General features: G+C 32.4%; 1 protein-coding gene across 5 annotated transcripts; it reads left to right on the plus strand.

Annotated features, from left to right (window-relative positions):
* The first annotated feature begins 1189 nt into the window (after nt 1–1189).
* Nucleotides 1190–23384, plus strand: LOC127718229 (fatty acid desaturase 2-like). 5 transcript variants are annotated; one of them, XM_052224212.1, is made up of 14 exons: nt 1191–1344; nt 2152–2302; nt 6006–6199; nt 6704–6844; nt 9952–10098; nt 12234–12335; nt 12622–12681; nt 14467–14532; nt 15434–15494; nt 16122–16198; nt 16667–16764; nt 19160–19336; nt 20146–20271; nt 21844–23384. In XM_052224212.1, the coding sequence occupies exons 3-14, from the start codon at nt 6014–6016 to the stop codon at nt 21902–21904; spliced, it is 1302 nt and encodes a 433-aa protein (XP_052080172.1). In that variant the 5' UTR covers nt 1191–1344; nt 2152–2302; nt 6006–6013; the 3' UTR covers nt 21905–23384. The 5 variants fall into 5 exon arrangements, with proteins under 5 accessions (XP_052080173.1, XP_052080172.1, XP_052080171.1 ...); XM_052224213.1 differs by lacking the exon at nt 2152–2302 and having other exon boundaries at nt 1190–1344; XM_052224211.1 differs by lacking the exons at nt 1191–1344; nt 2152–2302 and adding an exon at nt 1584–1732.
* The last annotated feature ends 2456 nt before the right edge of the window (nt 23385–25840 follow it).

Here is a 25840-nt window from a genome sequence, read left to right on the forward strand (position 1 = left end):
GGAATAACAAATGAATAAAAAAAAGAGTATTTAAATGAGACAACATCCCAACAACACTGTATAAAATTTTAGAGAAGCCCACCCAGAGGTCGATCAATATAGGTTAAAAAATCTCAATTTAGGCATCTTTTTGTTCTATATTCCTACTTTTGCGATTATAAACGTCCCTGATGATGTAGAAAAAATATTAAAAGGGCCTTTCAAACGAGGACGGATGTGCCCAACAATGTTTATCCTGAAATTAGAGAGGGACAGTTATCAAAAATCTGAAAAAGTGCAGGTACGTAAGCACATCTGTACGGCTACAGACCACCTCTCGCACAGATATATTTTATTTAATTGAAAAAAAATAAGGAGAGTTTGTTTACTAGTGAAGGTCTATAAAAAGATGGATAAATCCAATCAGCAATATTGATGATAGCATATTTCAAACATAAACCCAAATATATGTGCATATATATTTACAAGATGCGAAAAGCACAGATTTTTTATTAGGGAGCAACCATTTCTTCAAGAGGGGGGTGGGGGGTATGGATTTCTGTTTTGAGTCAGAAAAGATAAATGTTTGTTCCCTTAAAGCAACCAAAAAACCATTAATATAATGAAAAAGTTGTTATTTTCCAACGAACATTCAATATCTGTGTCTAACGAAGTCACATTCTGATAATTGTTTATAAGAGGGTTTGGAAGGGGTCCTTCAATTCTGTATTGTTTACATTTGTAAACTATTTTTCTCTATTCTTTATTAAATTTGCTTATTATTCTTTATATTTATATAACCAATTTATCTCTTTTTTTTATTTTTCGGGCCTATTTTCCTCATTCTTTATTTTTTTTTGGTATTTTTTTTCTCTATCCTTTTTTTTTATTTGACACTTAGGGAGCTACCATTTGATTTTTAGGGGGGTGGGTAGGGGGGGGTGGGTGGGGGGGGGGGGGCTAGGATGAAAAATTTTGTCCTGCATTTTCTAGTTGTAATCTCTGTCCTGCCTTTTTATTTTTCAATCTCTATTCGGTCATGTCTTTTTTTTCAAATTTCATCCTAGCCCCCCCCCCCCCTAAAAATAAAATGGTAGCTCCCTTTGTTCATTCTGCACTTTTTACCCATTATTTTCTATTCTGTGAACCCCATCCAGACCCTAATATATTATATAATATATATGCCAACACTAGCATAACGCCAGGTAAATGAATTCAACTTGGAAATAGTTTGCGGTTCATTGGAGCATTCTGCAAGAGAAGTCTATACAATATTCATCAACTGTTTGTCCATACTTGATGTACTATACTGCAGAGCAGTGATGTGTATTAATTGAAATTTATAACCACTGGTGAAATAACAAGGTAACTTTCTTCAATATTTTATTACATCAATTTACTTCGGTTTTATTTACTGTTTTCTTGTTACGTTGTCTTACGCCTAGTTGCTGGGTTTTTTAAATGGAATAACTATAGTAACGGGTCTGGATGGGGTTTATAGAATAGAGACTAATGGGCCAAATCTATAGAAAAAATGGACCGACAAAATAAAGAATAGAGGAAAATAGGGGGAGGGGAATAAAGAATAGAGAATAATGGGTTGCTAAAATATAAAAAAAAGGGTAATAATAGGCCAAAAATATAGAGGAGAGTAAAATGGGCAAACAAATTACAGAGAATATAAAATTGAAGGACCCCCATCCACACCGTCAGTATTCTTACAGTAAGGTGGATTTACAAAGGAGACGGAAATGTATGTATATTTTTTATTATGATATGTATAATAATGTATATTCATTCTACGTGTGGATGGTTGTCTCATTTGCACACAGATGCATTGAAATAAAACACATGTTGATCAAAAGCGTGTCACATAAGCATATACATAATGAATAAAAACAAATCAATGATGTTATAGCATATTTTTTAAATGAGAATGTCGTAAAGCAGGTAGCATAATGCAAAACAGATAAAGCAGAAAACATATAGGATATAGGAAATAATTATGCTGACCCCTTTGAAGCATTTCATACCACTAAAAAGTCCGAACTACAGTTCCGAGTCAGGAGCCTGTAGTTCTGTGGTTGTCGTTGGTTCGTGTCTGTCACAGGTGTTTTTCGTAAATTGTTTTGTTATGAATTAGACCGTTTGTTTTCTCGTTTGACGCGCCAGGTAAATAAATTCACGATAGAAATAGTTTGCGGTTCATTGGAGCATTCGGCAAGAGAAGGGCATACAATATTCATCAACTGTTTGTCCATACTTGGTGTACTGCAGAGCAGTGATGTTTATAAACTGAAATAACCACTAGCGAAATAACAAGGTAAATTTCATCAACATTTTGTACATCAATTCACTTTGGTTTTTTTTTACTGTGTACTGAATAACTATAGTAACGCCGGGTGCATTATGAGGGTCTGGATCGGGTTTACAGAATGAAGACTAATGGGCCGATTCTTAAATTCTACGTGTGGATGGTTGTCTTATTGACATTCATACCACATCTTATTTATATACACATCTACAAAACAAAGGACAAACAAACAAAAAAGAATAGAGAAAAATTGGGGAGGGGGGGGGATAACGAATAGAGATTATTGGGGTGCTAAAATATAAAAAAATAATCGGATAATAATAAGCCAAAAATATTAAGAGAAGAGAAAAATGGGCGAAATAAATAGAGAATAGAGAATTGAAGGACCCCATCCACACCCTCAGTAACGTGGACTTACAAAGGAGACTGAAATGTATGTATGTATTTTATTACCTTTTAAAATCATTTTGTGATATTAACGAATATATAACTCTTGGTGCATCAACCGTATCGAATCATGTGAAATATCTGATCATTGGTGCAGTCAGTTTAGTTGATTTTGACCTGTTGGGAAAGGTGAGTTACTATTTTAATCAAATATTGTGTTGTGATAAACTGTGAAAAAAAATTCTTAATGTCTACAAAATTCACGACAAGCTTAGCAATGAAAAATGAAGAATGTCGTATCAAACAGGAAAAGCTGTGGATCTTGGACTCTTAATATCATTTCTTGTTTTAAATTGAGTTAATATTAACCACAATTGAGTCTTACTATTATTCAGTTTAACTTTTTTGCATCCCTGTTGCTAAAGTTGAACAAACAGGGTATTTAGCCAATGTCCAGCTTCAAACCACTATTTAGCGACTATTTTCTATATCCGTTTACTTTTCAAAATTGAATTATTTAGAACAAATATTTTTTAGGGTTTTGTTTTCTTATTACTTATATTGATAAGTAAATACATTTTATTTTAAAGTAAGCAATTGGAAGACAAGTACACATAAGCATTAAGCTATTTGCACACAGATGCATCCGATTGAAATAAAACATATGTTGATCAAAAATGCTTGTAAAGTGTCACATAAGCACATAAATAATGAATAAAAACAAAGCAATGATGTTTTAGCAAATTTTTAAAATGAGATAATTTTGTAAAGCAGGTAACATTATACAAAACAGGTAAAGCAGAAAACATACAGGATATAGGACATAATTATGCTGACCCCTTTGAATAAAACTGAGAATGGAAATGGGGAATGTGTCAGAGAGACAACAACCCGACCATAGAGCAGACAACAGCCGAATGCCACCAAGCATTTTATACCACTAAAGAGTCTGAACTACAGTCCCGAGTCAGGAGCCTGTAGTTCAGTGGTTGTCGTTGGTGCATATCTGTCACATGTGTTTTTTTGTAAATTGTTTTGTTATGAATTACATATAGGCCGTTTGTTTTCTCGTTTGAATTGTTTCAAATTTTTCATGTCGGGGCCTTTTATAGCCGACTATATACGGTACGGGTTTTTTTCATTGTTGAAGGCCATACGGTTGCGTGTATTTACTTACGTTTACATCATTTGAACTCTGGTGGATAGTTGTCTCATTGGCAATCAATCCACATTTCTTTATTTTTGTACACTACTGATGTTTTTATGAAATGCTAAGGTTTCAGTGTTTTTTTATGCTTACGTAATTGCTTTCATCGTTGTGTGTTGTTGTCTGCCCTAGGGTGTTTTGAATTGTCTCTTTTTTGTAACTTTTCTCTGGATTTTTTATTTAAAAATTTCTGACGTTGTTTAGAATTACTGCTCTTGAAAATTAATTCATCCAGATATTCTTTGATACATAGCGGAGGATCTGGATGGGGTTTACAGAATAGAGAATAATGGACAACAGTTTAAAGAATAGAAAAGGGTATTAAAATAGATTTTTTTCTCCTTTCTTTGTTTGTTTTTGTATGTTTTTTTGTTCTGTTTGTTTTGTATTTTGTTTTTTTTAGGGGGGGGGGGGGGTAAAGCGTTCACAAATATGTTACACGACGCCTCATTCTTTATCTGCCAGCCCAAGCCAGGAACCTGTTATCCATATATTTGTCGTGGGTCGCTTTCTGGCATTCTTGTCTTTTGTGCGTTGTTGTAGTATTAATCAGGCTGTTGATTGTAACATTTTCACATTTTATCTCATACCGAGCCCCTTTATAGCTTACTATACAATATGAACTTTTCTCATCGTTGGAAGTCGGACTGTGAGCTGTGATTAGTCACATCTTTGTCCTTTGGTCTTTATGAATAGTTGTCTCTGAAAATTATTCAACATCTCTTTTTAGCTCACCTGGAGTCCATCGTCCGTCGTCGTCTGTTAACTTTTACAAAAATCTTCTCTGAAACTACTGGGCCAAATCTAAACAAACTTTGCCACAATCAGCAGTGGGGTATTTAGTTTTTAAATTGTGTCCGATGACCCCGCCTGCAAACCAAGATGGCCGACATGGCTAAAATAGAACATAGGAGTTTTGTTTATTATTTTGAAAACCGTTATAAAAAGAGAAAATCTGACTAGAGCAAAAATGTTCAGAATGTTAAGCTCTACCAATTGTCCGTATACGACAAAACTGTCAGACGACTTCTTATAGGAGTTATTGCCCTCAAATGACAAATCTTACCATTTATTTTCATTTTTGCCTATAATCTTGAAAACTATAAAAGATAGAGAAAAACTTTAAATTGCAAAAATGATCAGCAAAATAAGAACTACATTTAAATAAGTCTCATGGTCGAAATCGTCAGTCGACGCCTTATTAGAGTTATTGCCCTTTATGACGATTTTTTTTCCATTTTTTTACGTTTTTGCCTTATATCTTAAAAACTATAATAGATAGATAGAAACTTAAATAAGCAAAACTTATCAGCAAGACAAGATCTACAATTAAAACAAATGGAAGAAATCGTCCGACGACTCCTTGTTGGAGTTATTACCCTTTAATGACAATTTTTACCATTTTTTTTTTTACGTTTTGCCTTTTATGATAAAAATTATAAAAGCTAAATAAACACTTTAAATCACAAAAACGATTAGTAAGTCAAATTTTGCCGATATATTTAGTAGACTGTCACTCTTTATAGGAGTGATTGCACTTAAATGAGGATTTTTTTACCCTCTTTTGTGTTTTAAAAAAAAACTAAAGAAGATAGAGAGAAATTAAACAGACCAAATGATCAGCAATGCAAGATCAGCAAAACAGAGATTTTTAGTCATGAATTCTATTCTCGTCTACAATGTTGGACAGTGTCCTTTGTTGAATATGCACATAGACCAAGGTGAGCAACACAGGCTTTTTAGAGCCTCTAGTTTTAAATGGCAAATGCATTCCACACATCCTGAAGTGTATTAGATATTGAACTCACAATGGCTTTTTCTAATGCCTAAATTAAAAAAAAATATGTTCAATTGAAAATGCATTTACCATCAAAATTATGGAAAAATACAGATATGTCTGTGTTGTTGTGTTTCGGATACAAGTATTACAAAAACTATTGTTTTGGCGGGACAAGTTTTCTATTTTTTATAGGTTATGTATGAGAAGAAATTAAATTTATAAGATGTGAAGCAGAAATAACATTTATTTAGAATATTTCATTGACCTTATTTATTTTCCCTTTATCTCCATTATGTCCTGACATATATGGGTATTTTTAAAACATGTTTCTTTTACAGATATCAACATGGGAAAAGGAGGTAAATTGAATGAAGAAAAGAAAACTTATTCATGGGACGAAATATCAAGACATGACAAGAAAGACGATCGGTGGCTTGTAATTCAAGGAGATGTCTATAACATCACTGATTGGTCCAACAGACATCCTGGTGGCAGTCGTGTTATAGGTCATTATGCAGGGCAAGATGCAACAGTTAGTATGCGGGTTTTCCTATTGCAATCCGCTATTGATACCGATTTTTTTTCAAGCGAATTGTCTGAACAGTACTCAATATACAACAAAACATATCTGAAAATTAACATAAACTCTTAACAAAACTTAACATTTTAGGTTCAGACTTTTCAGATGATGTTAAGATAAAAATTTTAATACTAGTGTGATGAAAGACATTCCAGCGGAACGAGTCGTGGACATTTGAATCGGTTTCGTTTCAATTTTGTGTATAGGTTTTGACAGCATAGTTTGCAACTCTGGCTTTTATTTTCTAAACTCTATACTTTTCTAACTTCAAAAACTTGTAAAAAAGACATTGATGCGCGACAGAAAACGTATGTATTAAATGATCTAATTTTATTTTTAGATTTGTATTTTTAAAGATTTTTCAGATTATGATACACATACAGTAAAGTGTCTTAATAAAACATTTACTTTGAATTAAGTTGTTTAATTTTTTTAAAATAAGTTGCTACATTGTAGGACGCATTTCGAGCATTCCATAATGATATAGACCATGTGAAAAAATATCTAAAGCCGTTAAAACTGGGTTGCGTTGAACAAAACCAAGATAGAAGCATCGAAGAAGATTTTAGGAATTTACGTTCAACAGCTGAACAAATGGTAAATGTTAACGTCATTCAATTATTTATCATTGAAATTAAAAGGCAGATGCAAAGTTTTTGATTGTTCAAGACAAGCTACGTGTATTTTGCTGTGTCTTAGTTATCGGATTTCAAAGCCACATAAATGACACAAAGTTATACAGTCACAGGTTATAAGGGGATGCGCACAGTACGAATAAAAAGAGTATGGTTGATGGTCTGGATGAAGGGTCCTTCATTTTTGTATTCTTTAATTTTTCAGGCCCTTTTTCTCTATTCTTTATACTTTTGCCCATTATTCTCTGTTCTTTATGTTTTAGCACATTATTATTCTCTATTCTTTATTTTTTGGGTCCATTTTTCTCTATTCTATATATTTTTGCCTATTATTCTCTGTTCTGTAAACCCCTATCTACACCCTCTTGGGTACACGTCAATGAAACGACAACTCTACTAATGGTAGTAACCATGGTAACACAAAAAGCTAGACAGTACAAGTAAAAGAAGACATATATCACAATGAGAATGAACAACACGCCAGCACAATAAAACATAGTTAGAATATAAAGATTTACTCGTGGACTAGTCTACTCGAATTCAACAGACGACCCATGATCTTCTATTGAGCAAAGTTTAGTATGTATGTGTGTAGGGCGGCTGATAGCACATATGTAAATGCTCTTTTGTTCCGACGTTGGAAAGTTCCGGGCGGAAAGAACTAACTAGCCGAAAAGTTACGGAGGAACTTATTAACTAGTTACTTTGTTCTTCCTCTGGTTTAAAAGTTCCACCGGAACAAAGTGACTAGTTGTAAAGTTCCAACGGAACATATCAACTAGTTAGAAAGTTCCTTTTTGCCAAATTAGTCAAAACCGGAACTAACAAACTAGCCCAAAAGTTCCAACGGAACTTATCAACCAGGCAGAAAGTTCCATTTGGAGAATTGATGCAAAGTAAAAGCGCAACATATTATATTTGAACCTTTCAAAGGGAAACCAAGATACTGATTACAAAAGTCAAAAGGAACTTATCAACTAGCCACAAAGTTCCTCTTTGGCAAATAAGTCAAAACCGGAATTTAACTAACAAACTAGCCCAAAAGTTCCAACGGAACTTATTAACCAGTAACAAAGTTTCATTTGGAGAATTGATGCAAAGAACCACATGCATGAGGAGGGGGGTATTCTTCCCTCTCTTGAGGGTACTATGAATACTAAATTTGCATGATAATTCAACTTATTCCGTTTTATGTGAGCTATGAAATACAACTTAAATTTTGCATATTTGTCCCCAAAGAAACCCCTTTCAGTGCGTTGGGTATTCTTGTAAATTAATTATTTGCTCTTATATATACTGTTACTCATTCTTCCCCCGCTTTCTACAAAAAGGACGAAATATGGTATATTCGGAACGATGTAACTAGTTGTTCTGTTCCGCCAGAACTATTCAACTAGCTACATTGTTCCGGGACTTTTCAACTAACTACTTTTTTCCGGAACTTTTCGACTGCACTCGGAATAAAACAACTAGTTGGAAAGTTCCATCGGAACGAAATAACTAGTTGAAAAGTTCCGCCGGAACAGAGTAACTGACGGAAAATAGTGGCTGTTACATAGTCTGGTCCTTACGTTCGAAATTTGTATGCTTTAATCCTGTCCCTTTTCGACGTATATTCTCAAAATAGTTTGTGTCTAAAACCGAAATAATCACATATATTGGCAAACTAGTATTATGTTTTTTTCCGTGATTACATAAAAATTAATTGTGACTACCATGAACGCATTTTTTTGCGTCGTTGACTACAGGTAGCATTATTTTTTGTTCACCGGCAGTGGACATAACATATTGGAATATTTTTGAAATAACATATGAAGCGGAAGTGCAGTTTTTGAAATTATTGATAATATTGTTTGTTTGCGTCTAATTGCAAAGATTTCATGCATATTTTTGAGTAATAAAGAGAACGCAATAAATTGTATATTTTATGTATTTCAGTATGTATACAGCGTAATAAAATAATACAGCATAATAAAATAATATGTTTTATCACATATTTGTTACGAATACGTTGGGTTTTGCATATGTAATAACCTCAAAATTGCCCGGGGCAAAAAAGAGGTTATTGGTTATTGTGCCCTGATCCAAATGACATGACGTCATTGCATCCTTAACGACAATTGATAACACTTTTGTGATAAAAATTTTAAGAGTTTAGCTGTTATGTTTCATTAAATTGTTATAATTGAACTTTTTTTCTATTTTCTGCAGAACTTAAATATGTGATAAATAGATTATAACATGTCTTTTCCATATTGGCCCTGGTATCATCCCTCGACCCATATCGGCCCTCGGCTAAAGCCTCGAGGCCGATATGGGAGTCTCGGGATGATACCAGGGCCAATATGAAAAAGGGTATGTTATAATCTATACATAATTAAGAAGCTAAAATCTAAAATATATCCGCCTCGCGGGATATATTTTAGATTTTAGCTTCTTAATTATAACATATTATTTTATGAGGGTGGTAAAGGGTTATTTTCGTGCAACGTGATCGCCGTTTTTTATTTCACGTTCAACGTGTTTTTACTTTTTTATTTGGCGTTCAGTCGTGCAAGACAGGTGCCTCGTTCAACGTGTTCTGCTTATTTAAAAGTACGTGCATCGTGATTTTCAAGTGCTTATTTTGCGTGCTCAGAATTTTTCAAATAAAATTCAAACACTTGGCAGGGATCGTCAAGAAATACTTTTTAAAAGCCGTAAACCATTTATATCATACATGTGTATACTAAATCGGGAATAACAAGTGAAACAGAGAGTTAATATATACAAGAAGACAGTGACTCAGTCACAAAAGGTTCACATCAAAGTCTTTATTTTTCGTGCAACGTTCATGACAGAAATTATTTCACGTTCAACGTGAAATTATGTCTTATTTCACGTTTTTTCCGTGCAAGCACCCCCCTTTTCCACCCTCTTTTATTATGCTGTATTCATTGTTATAATGTACTGAAATATGGGCCTTTGCCAATTATTGTAATTGTGTTTGTGCCAATAAAATATTTGTATTTGTATTTGTATAATAAGTCAACAAAAGGTATTCTGTTTTTACTTTTTATCCATTTACAGGGGTTGTTCAAGACAAGCTACGTGTATTTTGCTGTGTATTTGATACATATAATTGTTATAGAAGTTTTATCCTATCTAACGCTTTACTATTTTGGTACTGGTTGGGTTCCTCTTCTGACTTCCATACTTCTGTACGGAATTGTGCAGGTAAGTTTGTCGAAATAAAACAGGTCTTCTTCAATGCAAAATATACACTTGTCTGACTCAAAAAGTGTGTACGCATAAACAAATAAGCAAATGATTTTGCAGTAGCATGAAGAACAATGTCAATTTAACTTCACACTGCATCGGATAAAAAGAAGAGTTTAGAGGGTAGGAATGGGGTACTCCATATGACGAATGAAGGTAAAATATTTGTTCAAATAATGTTAACGATAAACATTTTACTCCATTTGACGCTAACGGTAGCTACAAAATGAGATTTGAAAAAGTTAAGGCTCATTTGACGCTAACGGTAGCAAAAATTGGACGTTTGACGCTTGACGATAAAGGGCATTCATTCCCTCAGTTTAGATATTGGTGTAATAAATATTTACTAACTTCGTTTAAAAAAGGTAAACGATATATGTGACTAGTCATGATATTTACAGGCTTCTGGGGGTACCTTGTCTGAAATTGTTTTATTTGGCATATTTATCCAGTAAACACTGAAACAAAACACTTTGTCATGTTATTATGGCATATTTGTTGAAATAACAATGGAATGAGTCTTTTTGAATATTGACATAATGACAACTGTTTATTAAGAAACAAACTAACTTATAAAGTACAAAATTATTGTATTTCATCGGCGCTTAGTAATCTCCAACAGCGTATTTTAATACATATTTCAAAATTGTATTGAATCTATAACAGTACAAACAATTCTTTTCTTTCTTTCAGAAAATGTAATATCAAACTTGTTGTAATAAAGTTCGTATAAAATTTCGTAATAAAAGCTGATCGATTTTATTTTAATTTGTTTATTCAACTTAGATTCATGATGCATGGCTCTGCACTTCACAGTATGCAAAGCGTAACAGTTTATAATTAATTAGTTTACAAAATGACATCGATCTGATAAATGCATTTGATACGGTATATTATTAAGATATTTTTGTAGATTCTGATTATGAAAATCTATCATAGAGCAGAGAATTTTGAATTTTTATATAAATTTATGTAGGTTCAATTAATTTTCACTGAAATCAATAACGTAAATTTCTTCAGAACTTATGTAGTTGCCAGCATAAAAAAGGAAGCCAATGCAGTGTTATACCTATTCTTCACAAATACTTCGACGTGACAATAAGATATTATTCAATTGAATTTTGAGAAATTGAAGGAACCATCTATATATATATATATATATATATAATATTATATATAAAATTTATATATTATTGTTACCGGCCATCAGCATATGAACTCAGAGGCGAATTTTTATATTTAATTTTTTTGGGAGGAGGGGGCACCGGAGAACGGACTAGACTGAAGCTACATATATGGTAAATGCATAGACTTTTTTCAAGTGCCACTCCTAACGTTGTCTTGGTACCCCACCCTTTTCAAAATCCTTGATCCGCAACTGGAAGTAAATTACATGCATTTTCTTTCTTTCAATGATCAGACTGATCCTTTTAAAAGACGCCTGCATTCTTATGGAAGCTAAAATATTTTACAGTTCCTGACACATTTATGTAGTCAAAAGCGTTGGAAATCATATATGATAGGAGGGAGAGTATTAAGTGGCTATGAGTTTGTCATTTAAAAAAAAATAGATATTAAGATAAATGAAATCTGTTTTGAAGAAAAGATAGCAAAAAGCATTGTGATAAAATAAAGTACTTGAAAACAGAGCTAATCTTATTCAAATACAATACTGGTAACCCTTCAAAACCGTAAGACTATATGTCGGGTCACACTTATTTTTTATATGATAGAAATATTTCTTGGCGGTATTTTAGAGTTCATTCCCGTCTTTAATGATGATCTTGTTGCTCAAGCTGTGTTTTTCTGTTGTACATTATTTTCTTCTTTTTTTTTCTGTTGACCAAGATGTTTTAAGGTTTTCTTGAAGTAATAACTTGTATTTCCCTGTGGAGTCTTTTCTTCTTTATTTTTTTAAAATGCTATCTTATTAAAAGTAAACAAGGAGTAACAGGCAGTTCTGTCGGATATTACATGTCTTTTTGAGATATCAACTTCATTAATTGAGTAAGTGTTTGTTCTGATAACATCGGGCGTAATTATACTCAATGAAAACTTCAATACTGTAACAGTAAACATTTTATTTTTTTCAGGCTCAAAGCGGATTTCTAGCACATGATTTTGGTCATTTATCTGTATTTCACAACACAGCTTTAGACCATTTCTTTGAGTATTTTTTACTTGCCTATATGAAGGTATGATCCGTACTAGTACACACACATATATTTAAAACTCTAAACTAAACCAATGATAACTTGATCTAGAGGCATGCTTATTTAGAATAACTATTGATTGCTATATATTAATGCTAACAATTTCACTAAGATTGATTTGGGTAATATTTATAGCACGCATCTATATCGATGTAAATTTCATACTTAACTTAATATTCATAGATTTGGATTGCGCAATATAGTTTTGAAGTTTTGAAAATTATTATAATTATTATTTATTAAATGTTAGAACTACTTTCTTATACAGGGAGTTTCACCACTATGGTGGAATCATATGCATTTTCAGCACCATGCAAAACCAAATGTGGTAAGTAACTTCTGGCACATTATTTTACCTACAAGTGCTAAAAGATAACTTTGAAATTTTCGAAATACTAATGATTTTCTACTCCAGGAATTGATTACCTTAGCTGTATTTGGAAAAACCGTTCGGAATTCGTCTGGGTACAAAAATTTAATCCTGGTATTAGTGATATCTATGATGAGTTTATGCATACTTGACTTGGCCGTGTACAAATAAAAATAAAGTGCAGATTGCTTGTTTGCACAATGAAATTAATATATATATATACTCTTTGATTGCTATCTTTTGAAATAATAACAACAGTCGATATTACTTACCAATCAAATTATGTGATGGTGACTGATAAACCTATTTGTATTTACAATATATAATTAAAAAAAACCTTGTTCAGCTAACAAACAAGCAAATTCATTCAAAAGATGTTTTTTCGTATATTGATTTGTATAGTTTATTCTTGTATTGTGCTGTTGCACCATTGTCCCATGTTAGGAGAGGGTTGGACGCCCGCTAGCATGTTTAACCCTGCCACATTCTGTGTGTGCCTGTTCAAAGTCTGTAATTCAGTGGTTGTCATTTGTTGCTGTATATCATTTTTGTTTTTCGTTGATTGTTTATAATAAATCAGCGTTAGTTTTCTCGTTTGAATGGTTATACATTTTGTTATGCCGGTGCCTTTTATAGCATGTTATGCGGTATGGGGATTGTTCATTGTTGAAGGGCGTACATTGACAAATAGTTGCTATTATGTACGTCATTTAGTGTCTGGTGGATAGTTGTCTCATTGGCAATTATACCAGGTCTTCTTATTTTAATAAAGTTAAATTTTATGCACGAAGTACACACTCAACTTGTTCAACTTTAACCATTTCGATGGAAACAGTGAATGCTCGATTGATTGGTGTTCCCTTAACGTCCAGTGCTAAAAGGGGACTGCAACATGACATAGACTATATTCGATACCGTAACAAGACCTGCTCTCGAACAAAAAACAGACCTATATTCTTATTGTCTTTAGTTTTTAAAACTGTACATAATCATTAACTCCTTTCCTATATATGTAGACCTTTCAAAATCAAGGCAAGTAGAGTTTACAATTGTACAAACAAGACGGACAATCTATGCTCAACCATGATAATGAATGATCAAAAGGTCACTTGACCCTGATTCCTGGCTTTGGAAAAGTATAAATAAATGTGATGGTTTTCTTTCCCCATGCACAATTCCAGGCATTACCGACGGAGATCGAGTAAATGATTAAGACATATTGTTTCAGATGAAAGAATTGTAATATTGACGAAAGTAATATTATTGATAATAATAATAATGACAATAATAATACCCATATCTGCTTTTATTTATTCATATGTAAAACCAATATTTCAAATGTAAAATATGTGAAGAAATATAAATTGAAAAAAAGTTAAATCACAACAATACTTAACTCCAAGGAAAATTCAAAACGGAAAGTCCCCAATCAAATGGCAAAATCAAAAGCACAAACACATCAAACGAATGGACAACAACTGTCATATTCCTGACTTGGTACAGGTATTTTCTTCATTGAACCTGGTTTTATAGCGCTAAACCTCTCACTTGTATGACAGTCGCATCAAATTCCATTATACTGACAACGATGCGTGAATAAAACAAACAGACATAATAGGTAAAAATGTCAAAATAGGGGTACAGCAGTCAATACCGTGTCACAATCTTAATCACAACAAAAACAAACAAATATTTAACAAAGAAGCACAAAAAAGCATCTGAAATGTTTTCTTTGATTCGTAGATGGGGAAAGATCCCGATGTTAGACTAGATACGTTTATGGTTGTGGGAGATGTCATGCCAGTGGAAGTGAGTGCTTGTATCATACTTTCTATATATAATAAATAAAAAGGACGAACTGAATGTTTAACAATTTTACTTTGAATTCCTTATGCCCACAAGACACACCGTTTCACTTGACAGAAGAATGATAATAATTTATTCTGTGCATAAGCAAAACACTTTTCCTTAACACTAATGAGTCTAATGTAGATGGAACGTGCGTTTTGGTGTATAAAATTATAAGCCTGGTATCTTTGATTAATTTTTACATATACTTTGTTAGCACTAGATCACGAAAGTTGTAGATAAGTAGAGTTCAGATGTCATTTTGTTATTTATGTTTATATAGTGTTTTGACTTAGTCAACAAGAAAAGTCCGACAAGTATAGTCCAATAACGTCACCCTGCGCGAAAATACTTCAAATGCATCAATGTTTACTGGGCGATGAAGTTGGCAAAATGTTTAAGAAAATGAATACAAACCTTCAGAGTATTATAAAAACTTGCAAAATATATAAACATTTTATGAAACTACGACTCTCCAAGAAGGTTCTGGATGGTGGTTCTTCATTTCTGTTTTTAGGTCATTTTTCTCTATTCTTAATATTTTTTACCAATTATTCTGCATTCTTTATATTTTACCACCCCATTATTCTATTAATAATCTGCTTACCTTTCCGAAACGTCTGAGATTAGCTCCCGGTTTTGGTGTGGTTTGTGTTGCCCAGTCTTTAATTGAAGTATGTAATGTTTTATAGACTGCTGTTTGTCATTTCTTAAATCCTCAAAAATAGAAAAGGAAAAATAGGTAAAATAAAAAAATGGCAATGCTTGATAAGTTCTGTTTGTGGGTGATTGGTAACATTTAGAAGTCACTATCTATCACATGTGTTTTGCCTTATTTTGATAATTTTGTTTTCAATTTTAGGTTGCTAAATCTAGGGAAAAATCCATCCCATTTGATTTACAACACAAGTATTTCCCAGTACGTAAGTATTAGGATTATATTCTATAGATATGGATAAATGGAGATGTAAGGTGTAAATCAATGAGAACGAAACATAACATACCAATGTTACCTGGTCGGAAAGGGATGTCACCCTCTTTGACAAACCTTGCAGGAATTCTTAGTGGGAGCCATTGTGACCTTTTGTAAGGACAAACATTTTTAAGAAGATGTGGTATGATTGCCAATGAGGCAACTCTCCACCAGAGACCAAATGACGTACAAATGAACAACTATAGGTCACCGTACGATCTTCAACAATGAGCAAAACCCATACCACATAGTAAGCTTTAAAAGACCCCATACGACATATGTAAAACAATTCAAACGAGAAACCGGCCTGATCTATGTACAAAGCAATAATCGAAAAACAAATAAAATATACAGCAACAAACGACAACCACTGAACTACAGGCTCCTGACTTGGGACAAACACATACATAATGTGGCGGATAAAACATGTTTGATGGCAACAAATCCTCCCCTTACATGGGACAATGACGTAACAATACAACATAAGTATGTATTTAATTAACACCTATTTACACTTTGGGTAAAATTAGATCACTAGCACAATGTAACTAATAATATAATCATTTATCATTTATAGTCGGTCCACCATTACTGTTTCCTGTATATTTCCATTTCACGATTTATAGGCATGTTTTTACAAGAAAACTATGGCTGGTAAGTATAATTGAGATACAGTTCAAATGAATTAATGTGTTTTTTATTCAGTATTAATACCAATTGTAAACTTGCACATTTTTTACATGGAGAAAATTTAAAACGTTAAAATAAGCATAAGTATTAAGTTACATAACTTCATGGCCAAACGAAAATGTCGAAAAGACAAAACAACAATAACAAAACAGTATAAAGAAAACTAAAGATTGAGCAACACTAATGCCCCAAAACTGGGAGTGAACTCAGGTGTTCCAGATGGGTTAGCAGTTCCTGCTTCATGTATGGCACCCATCGTGTTGATAATACAATTTCGGTATTAGTCTCATTCGTTAATATCACAATTGAGGGAAAGAGGGAGATATCTGTTATTTATCTGAAGCTATACGAAAGGAAACTTTTATGAAATATTTTTAAACATGAAAGAAAAAAATAAATGTCTTATAACTTTTATTTTTTCTTTATTTGAAGGATCTTGCAGTCATGCTTCTCTTCAACTTGAAATTTTTGTTGATTTTTGTACCCCTGCTCGGATGGGGTTGGACACTTTTCTATTACGAAGCATTTAGGTAAGGCAGTATTTTCAACATTTACTAATGTTAGATACAATTACCCATTGCTTTTTTTTCATAACACATATGGTACTTAGTTGCTTATTCATAAAAAAGTGGAGTGAAACTGGATAACATTTTTCGAAGCTTTTTGGCTCAACTTTCCCAAAAGGAAATGTGAGCTTTTGCCATCACTTGGCGTCCTTCGTCGTCCGTCCGGTGTAAACTATTTCAAAGATCCTCTCCTCTGAAACTACTAAACCAATTCCAACCAAACTTAAGCTGAATGATTCTTATGGTATCAAAAATAAAGTTTGTGTTTTATTTTGTGTTTCGTCAAATAACATGGCCGCCATGGCTAAAAATAGAACATAGGGGTAAAATGCAGTTTTTGGCTTATATCTCAAAAACTAAAGCATTTAGAGCAAATCTTACATAGGGTTAATATGTTCATTAAGTCAAGTTCTATCAGCCCTGAAAATTTTCAGATGAATCTAACAGCCCATTGTTGGGTTGCTGCCACTAAATTGGTAATTTTAAGGAAACTTTGCACTTTTTGGTTATTATCTTGAATATTATTATAGATAAAGATAAACTGTAAACAGCAAACATGTTCAACAAAGTAAGATCTACAAATAAGTTTTTATATGATCAAAATTGTCAATTGACCCCTTAAGGAGTTATTGTCCTTTAAAGACAATTTTATACAATTTGTTTATCATGTTTTCTAACTTTAAAAAATCTTCTCCTCTGAAACTACTGAACCAAATTAAACCAAACTTAAGCTGAATGATTCTTATGTCATCTAGAATAAAGTTTGTGTTTTATTTTCTGTTTCCTTAGAAAACATGGCCGCCATGGCTAAAAATAGAACATAGGGTAAAATGCAGTTTTTGACTTGTATCTCAAAAACTAAAGCATTTAGAGCAAATCTGACATGGGGTTAATATGTTCATTAAGTCAAGTTTTATCAGCCCTGAAATTATCAGTCAAATCGGGTATCTGATGTTTAGGTTATTGCCCCTGAATTGATGATTTTAAGGAAATTTTGCAGTTTTCGGTTATTATCTTGAATATTATTATAGATAAAGATAAACTGTAAAAAGCAAAAATGTTCAGCAAAGTAAAATCTACAAATAAGTTTTTATATGACCAAATTGTCAATTGACCTTTAAGGAGTTATTGCCCTTTAAAGAAAATTTTTCACAATTTGTTCATCTAGTTTGCTTACTTTAAAAAATCTTCTGCTTTGAAACTGCTGAATCAATTTCAGCCAAACTTGGACTGAATGAGTTTCAGAGTATCTAGTATAGATTTTATATTTTATTTCCTTGTACGTCAAGAAACAGCCACTATGGCTAAAATGGAACATAGGGATAGAATGTATTTTTTTGCTTTTGAAGAAAATTTGACCGATACAAAGAACATTTAAATGGCATCTTTAAGCCACTGATTAATATATATTGAAAAGCAAAAATAACCATTGATGAAAAATTTAAGCAAAAAATTAAAGGTGAGCGATTCAGGCTTTTTAGAGCCTCTTGTTATTATATTTATTCTATTCTCTGTATGTTTGACTCGACGTACCTGGGGAAGTTTATTTCCGAAACATACGATTTGTGCAAGAGATGTCATAATTATAATATAGATATCCTCTGTTTTGAAAAGGTTAAACGACAAAATAATGTCCCCATTGCTTCCCTAACTCTAGGCTACTGTGGTGTTTTAAATTATAGATTTACCTATTATTTTATCCTAAACATCAATACCTAAAAGTCTTTTGAAACGAGTGTCTAGTGATTATAATTTTATGGAAATTTTTGAACCAATGCATGAATAATTACTTAACTAAGTCTTTTCTGTACGTTTTTAACATTAATTATGAATCCATAAGGTATAATCGAGAAAAAAATATTTCATTTGGTGAGTGCTAATAAAAAACTGTGGCTGGTAATTTACTTTCGGGTTTTGGTGCCGACGTTTACCGATGTTAACTTTAATAAACAATCAACAAAAAAGTTATGGAGCACGTGATAAAAATAATTTAGATGATAGAGAAATGTTTTTTTTTTTCTTCAATTTTCCACGCTTTTCCCATGTGTTTATTAAAAAAGTCGAAAAAGATTTGGTGTTTTACTTTTGGTGCTTTCTTGGTTAAGACCGTCTTCCTTCAAAATTGTTACTTTTTTTCAACACGGGTTTTCCTTTCGTGCTTTGGCCGTGCGATTGCCGAAAATCTAACGAAATGTGTCACTGTTAATGTCACTGTATACGGAAAAGCTGTCGGCGAATAAGAGTACAGGAAGACTATAGTTCAATAGCAGCACAATTCTAATGATTTGGATGTTTTTGATTTACCAGACATACCAGACTAGGCGAACTTCATTAAGTAATATTTCTTTTGCAAATGCAGGGTAGTGGATTCAATGTGGTTTACATGGGTAACTCAGTCGAATCATATACCAATGCATATTGAACATGATGATAAGAAACCATGGCTGAAGCTACATTTGTTTGCCACTTGTGATGTTGAAAAATCTTTCTTTAATGACTGGTTTACTGGTCACCTTAACTTCCAGATAGAGCATCAGTAAGTAAAAAGTAAAATAACAAACATACTGAACTCCAAGGGAAATTCAAAACGGAAAGTCCTTTATAAAATGGCAAAATCAAAAGCTCAAACACATCAAACGAATGGAAAACAACTGTCATACTCCTGACTTAGTACAGGCATTTCCTTATGTAGAAAATGGTGGATTAAACCTTTTTCTTGTAGGACAGTCGCATAGAATTCCATTATATTGACAACAATTTATGAGCAAAACAAACAGACATGATAAGTACAAATGTCAAAAATTGGGTGTACAGCAGTCGACATTGTAATACAATCTTAATCACTATAAAAACAAACAACTATTTCAACAAAGAAAAACAAAATGACATTATTTTTTAAGGCAACAATATATATGGATCTACAAAAAGGAATTACTACTTATTGTTGATGGGCAGATCTTTGGTTATATCTTTTGACTTCCTACAAAACTGAAAAAAAATAGGTAAAACATATTACTTGGTATAAAGTATGGATTTTTGCCGATCCTTAAATACATTAATTAATGTATTCTACAATTACATAATATTTAGGTTTGTATTTTTTTTTTACTTCTTGTCGCATTGACGTTAAACACACATCTGTTTTTACTTATACTAAAAATATTTGAATAAAATTACCTTTGGTATAATACCAATGTGTTAAAACTGATATAATATTCAAAATCAATCTCTAATAACAATTTTAAATTTTTTCCTACCATTCACAACAAACACTATACAAAATATCAATAAAGTTTTTGTGTAAAATTGTACTGTACAGTTATCTGACGACACTTTGTCTTTCAGTTTGTTCCCTACTATGCCAAGACACAACCTCTACAAGATACAGCCATTGGTTAAATCACTGTGTAACAAGCATGGTATACCATTCGAGGTCAAATCTCTACAAAAGTCATTTGCTGATATTTTGAAGTTAGTGATGAATTTGTATGCACTGCATTAGTTCGGGTTGAACAAAAATATTGTAAAATTAAGTGTCATTAACTGTTCCAATGGTGGTCTTTTGAAGAAACTTTTCGATGAATGGATCCGTTTAGAAATTCAACGTTTGTCGTAGTAAATAACGCCTCTTAGTCTAAGCCTCCTCGTAAATCTACATCAATACAGTGACTTTCCAACAGTGCAACATCATTTCTGAATCGGTCACACGAGTATATATGGAAATTTATTTTTGACATATATTGATGTTACTTATTATGTACACATGTAGTTGTTATTTCCTATTCATGAAATTACTAAGATGGGGTTAAAGTTAGGTTTCGACTACGATATCAAACATAAGATATGGTTTATTTAGAATTTATACATTTTACTGTACCAACAAAACTTCAAAACTATTAGACAGTGGGTTCCAATTTGAGTTGCATTAACACACTAAATGCTTTTGGAATATTTTATATAAAAACTTGAATAACTCGACTACAAGAAAAAAAGAAATTTATAATTTTTATCATGGACTCAGCATCTCACTTTATTTAATAAAGATTTACCCAGTACTTTAGGTGGTACCCAACACCTTGACTAATACTAATTTGGCTCGTTTAATTTTCCTAAAATTTTGACAAAATGTTTACTTTGACCCTTTGACAAAAGTATAAAAATTTCAAATAATTTGAACCAACCACTTTATCAGAAAAATTTCACTGGTTATATAGCAGTTTGACAAACACTAATTTTGATCATTGAGAAGTTGATATTTCGTTAACAATACAACATGATTAAAACGTTTAGCTGATTTTTACAGAGTTATCTCCCTATAGTGTTAGGCACCACCTTAAGGGGCATTTTTCAAATAGAAATAACGTGTACTGTCACTAAAACATTCTTTATTGGCACTAGTAAATTTCGCATGCAAATTTATCAACCCTAGCAAAGAAAATTAACAGAAATTTTGATTAATCACATGCGATATAGGCCTCTACAAAATTGAAAACTTATTGGCGCATGATGATCTAGTCAATAGCTATAGAAGCAAACTTTTTCTATTTAAAAACGATACATATACATTTATTAAAAGTTAAGTAAAGTTATCAGATACACAATGTAAATATATTTAAGGATACATTTAAATGTGTTTTCAGTATTTACAAAAAATAACTTATTATTATTTTTGAAGACTAAAAACACAACACTTTATCAAATTCGAACATCGAAGAGATTTTCTGGATTTACCATCCGCTCAAAGCAAAACATTTGAAACCTAGGATATATAAATACTCGAATACACGAGAAGATACATGACCAAAAGGGGTCCTAATAATAATAGCCAATTCATTTCAGGTTAATTTTTAGCGTTAAAGAAATTATCAGTGCTTATCTTGGCATCTTATCAAAGCACTGATGTATGACAATCATTTATAAGCTAATTATATAACTTTTTTTATTAAACATACATTACAGTTGCTTTTAAACATGCTCTATACTTAACAGCTAAATAATAAACCCTATTTATCAACATTAACGTATAGTACTTTATATTTGTAGGAGCCTGAAGCATTCAGGGGAGATATGGAGCGCTGCATACAACGCCCATCACTTATCATAGTGATGAACACATTGAACAATTGAAAATTTCAATTTTACCTAATGTTTTTAAATATTTGTTATCTGATTGAATACATATCATGTTTCCACTATTCGCTTACAAGAATCTGATAACGCTCCATTCTACTTTCTGTTTTAAAGACCTTTCGGGATCCTTGAATTTTGTCGTAAGGATGCACGCTTTCAAAAATTTGGAGTCAGCAATTTGATTGGCTGATATGAAAATTGTCAGAATAAGAGAAAGAAACAAGTGTTTTCAGATTCTTGAGAGCAAAACTTGGACACAGGATCTGTATTTAAATTAGATTGTGGACATTTGTTATGAATGAAATATATACTTAACATCTGCAACTCGACTAATTATTATGAATCATGCTATATCTTTACGAGTCTCCGATTTTTTACTTATACACATAAATGCTCTTTTATGTATCGAGTGTCATAATGTACAGAACAAATGTGCAAACATATCTTACAGCATTCAGTGTTTAAGCGTGACTTTTGTGATATAGACTTTCTTGAATATTCAGTAAAATGTTAGCAAGATTGATGATAGTGATAGGGTTATCAAAACCTTCTTGAAGAAAATAATCGCTATCTTTTCACCCAAAGTTTGAAGCGAGTTAACTTTAACAGATTTTCCAGAATGTATTAGTGGGTTGTGTTTATTAACTTTACCATTAAAATCTATTTCTAGTATAGATTGCCTGTTCACCTTTTTTTTGTTAGGTGTCGGAGACATAGTACTTTACAATTTTGAAACTATACACCATATTTATAGCTGTTCAAGTTTTGTTCCAGTTGGTTTTGTGGTTTCATGTCCGTAGATTTTCTTATAAAATGTTAAATAACGGAATAATGGTCGAATAATGACGCCAAGTGATGTAATTGCTCAAGATAACATTCCGATTTGGTGGCAACCTCTATATGTTTGAATATGTTTCTGTTTTACATCATCCTTGTTATACACACCTCATAGTTATACACTATGTTTATTTACAGGTAATTTTTCTTGTTCTTTACTATTTTTAGGAATATATTTGTTATTACATTGATGGGTTTCGTGTTGCTCAGTGTTAGGTTTAATATGTAATGTTTAAATACTGCTGTTTTACCTTTTGTCGTTTTCGTTTTGGCAATGGTTTTGTTATCTCGCGTCGACTAGTGAGTTTTCCGTTTGATGTCTTCCGCTTTTTTTGTATTTCAATGATACTTGTTTTAAAGAAAAACAGATCACATGTCACGTCCTTGACGTCGAAATATTTCGGAAAATAAAACCTTCAACAAATGAAAAGCTTTCAATAATGAAATTCTCACTACACTATGGAATTAAGGTGTAAAAACCAAATTGCAGAGATTTACGATTTAAAAACTTCGTTTATAATTATGTTATGTATAAAGGATATAAAGAGATGGGAACATGGAATATCTCATTTTGGTTTGTTTAAGCTTGACAAGTCTGGTACAGTAAAGTTGCACTTGTTGATTGTTCTAGTTACGCTAACATAGAATTTTGTATAGACTTTACCATATCTTAGTATTTTTGGAATATCCATATGATGTAAAAAATGAAAACAACACGTTATAAATTTCTGGATTTACCTTCAGGAACGCTCAAAGCCGAGTATTTGAAAGCCAAGGATGTACAAGAATCGAAACAGTTGAAGAGCTATATGACCAAAAAGGACATACAAAAATAGCCATATCCATCTCAGGTCAACTTTGCCTGAGGGAGTTGACACCTTAGTTTCTTTATACTGTCAAAATTTATAAACGGACAGTTTTAGAAAGTTTTGTTATAAATCATGTCAGTACCGAAGTACTGACTACACAGCTGATGATATCATCGGGGACTGATAGTCAACCAGCAGATGTATCGACCCAGTCCTGTTAAAAATTAAAATAACTCGTAATAAATTTCATGCGTCCGCACTGCTTTTCTGGATTAAATGACAGTATAGATATAATTTTTGTTGAAGAAATAAACTGTTATGAATTTCCAGTCCAGTAGTCAGCACACCTATGGTGACTTGAAATATTCCTATGCGGTCCTTTTTAATCCATAAAAGTGCTTATAAACTGTCTGTAAATTTAGTGTTTCCTAAAGTGATAAAAATCATTCGAAGCATGCTTTTATAACCTAGGCATATGTGGCTCATAATGGCAAAGTTGAAGTCATCCTTTCGAAAATTTTACGGATTTCATGTTGCGTTGGTTGAGCTTTATTGCATATCAGTGTCATAAATGACCAAGTACATATTCCAGTTGTTGTGTCCAAAATCCAATCCTCTCTTTCTGAATTCATCAATAGCACTGACTCCTTGCCATGTTTGGCCTTACTTTTGGTATATTTTTGTTTAATCATCTCTTCAACGTTTGTATTTTATGTTGGTTTTTCATAAACTTTTGCCTCGATCATTACTGAAGAGACATTGTCGAAATGCGTATCCAGTGCAGTAAAATTGACAACGCTAATGTAATTACTACCACTGCGTCGATATCTCTGCTGATGGTTATCACCAGCCAAATAGCTAGTACTTTGGTACTGACAGGAAGTACGGATATATTTGTTTTTATTTAAGCGCGCTGTTATAAAATTTTGGAATTCATTTTTAACTTAGGAATGTGTCCCTCTCGTGCTTCTCTCTGATTCCTTAGTCCGTTTTGTTCTTTTTGATTTTAATCATCATTTCCACGGTTGTATTATAAATATTGGCCTCGGGCAGCACTTAAGAGGTATTTATGTCGAAATGCACAGCTGGTGCATTAAATTGATACTGATAATGTTATTATTATGACAAGACCGAATGCGACCTATCAACGATATTTACTGCCCATGAGCAACAAGAGGAATGCTACTAGTGGATCAGGATTTACTCAGCATTCCAAACCATCTGTGTTCACTCCCGATTTGTTGTGGGTTCATGTTGCTCAGGTTTTAGTTTCCTGGGTAGTGTTTTTTGTATACTGTTGTATGTTTGTTTGTAGTTTGTAGGCATGGGTATCGTGTTTTTTTAAATTTTAATTGTTTTTCAATCCAAAATTCGTAATTGATTTGCCCTTCCAAATATCATTGATTTGAACGTCACTGCTGGGTGATGACTTAGTAAGTCATAACTTTGGTATCTTTGATGACTTATTTCAAAACATCTATGTCTTTGCCATTTGTTATGACATTTTTAAATCTACTGTGATTCAATTCATAAACAACCTCAGATTATTATGGGCAACACTGAACAAAAACATACCGTATTCAAGCCTCGACATTACAAAATGTAAAACAATTCAAACCAGGAAAACCAATTGCCAGGTTAATGTACAAATAAGAATAAACAAAATAAAAACAACTATGTTAGACAGCAACAAACGACAACCACTGATGTACAGGCTCTTGACTTGGGACAAACATTTTGTATTCTGCACCCGTGTGAAACTGAAACATCTAAATCTATAAAATGACATTAACTCATTATCAATTGTAATTATGCGCCGACTCTTAATACAATTTATCTAATTAACAACAGTAAATATAAGTAAACAAAATCCATAAAAACAAAAAAAATGATCGAAATAATTCAAATGAAAATAAACAAATATAGAAATGAGTTGTTCAAAAAGTCGTTTTAAGCAGACTATTAACAAAACGACTTTTTTTTTCAAAAATAGCAAAATTGTAAGCAGGTATGGACGATTTAAAAATAACAGTTTAACTCAGTAGTGGTTAATAGAATGATTGATTGGTGGTGTTTAACGCCGCATTTAACAATTTTTTGATATATCATGGCGGTCATTTATTTGTGTATGGAATCGTGGTTAAAATGATACAACTTAAAACAGGAAATGGTATCACCATGATAAAAAGTCAAAGATGCAAAGCTTTTCCTGCTTCAAATGATATCTTTCATATTACATATATATGTCTAGATAAAAGACCATC

The sequence above is a fragment of the Mytilus californianus genome, unplaced genomic scaffold, assembly GCF_021869535.1.
Source record: "Mytilus californianus isolate M0D057914Y unplaced genomic scaffold, xbMytCali1.0.p SCAF_10, whole genome shotgun sequence".
NCBI classification, from domain to species: domain Eukaryota; kingdom Metazoa; phylum Mollusca; class Bivalvia; order Mytilida; family Mytilidae; genus Mytilus; species Mytilus californianus.

Coding starts and splice junctions, on each gene's coding strand:
- LOC127718229 (XM_052224211.1), top strand. CDS start 1,636: ATGGGCAAACAAATTACAGAGAATATAAAATTGAAGGACCCCCATCCA. Junction 10,099..12,233: donor TTCTGTACGGAATTGTGCAG/GTAAGTTTGTCG, acceptor TATTTTTTTCAG/GCTCAAAGCGGATTTCTAGC. Junction 16,199..16,666: donor TTACAAGAAAACTATGGCTG/GTAAGTATAATT, acceptor CTTTATTTGAAG/GATCTTGCAGTCATGCTTCT.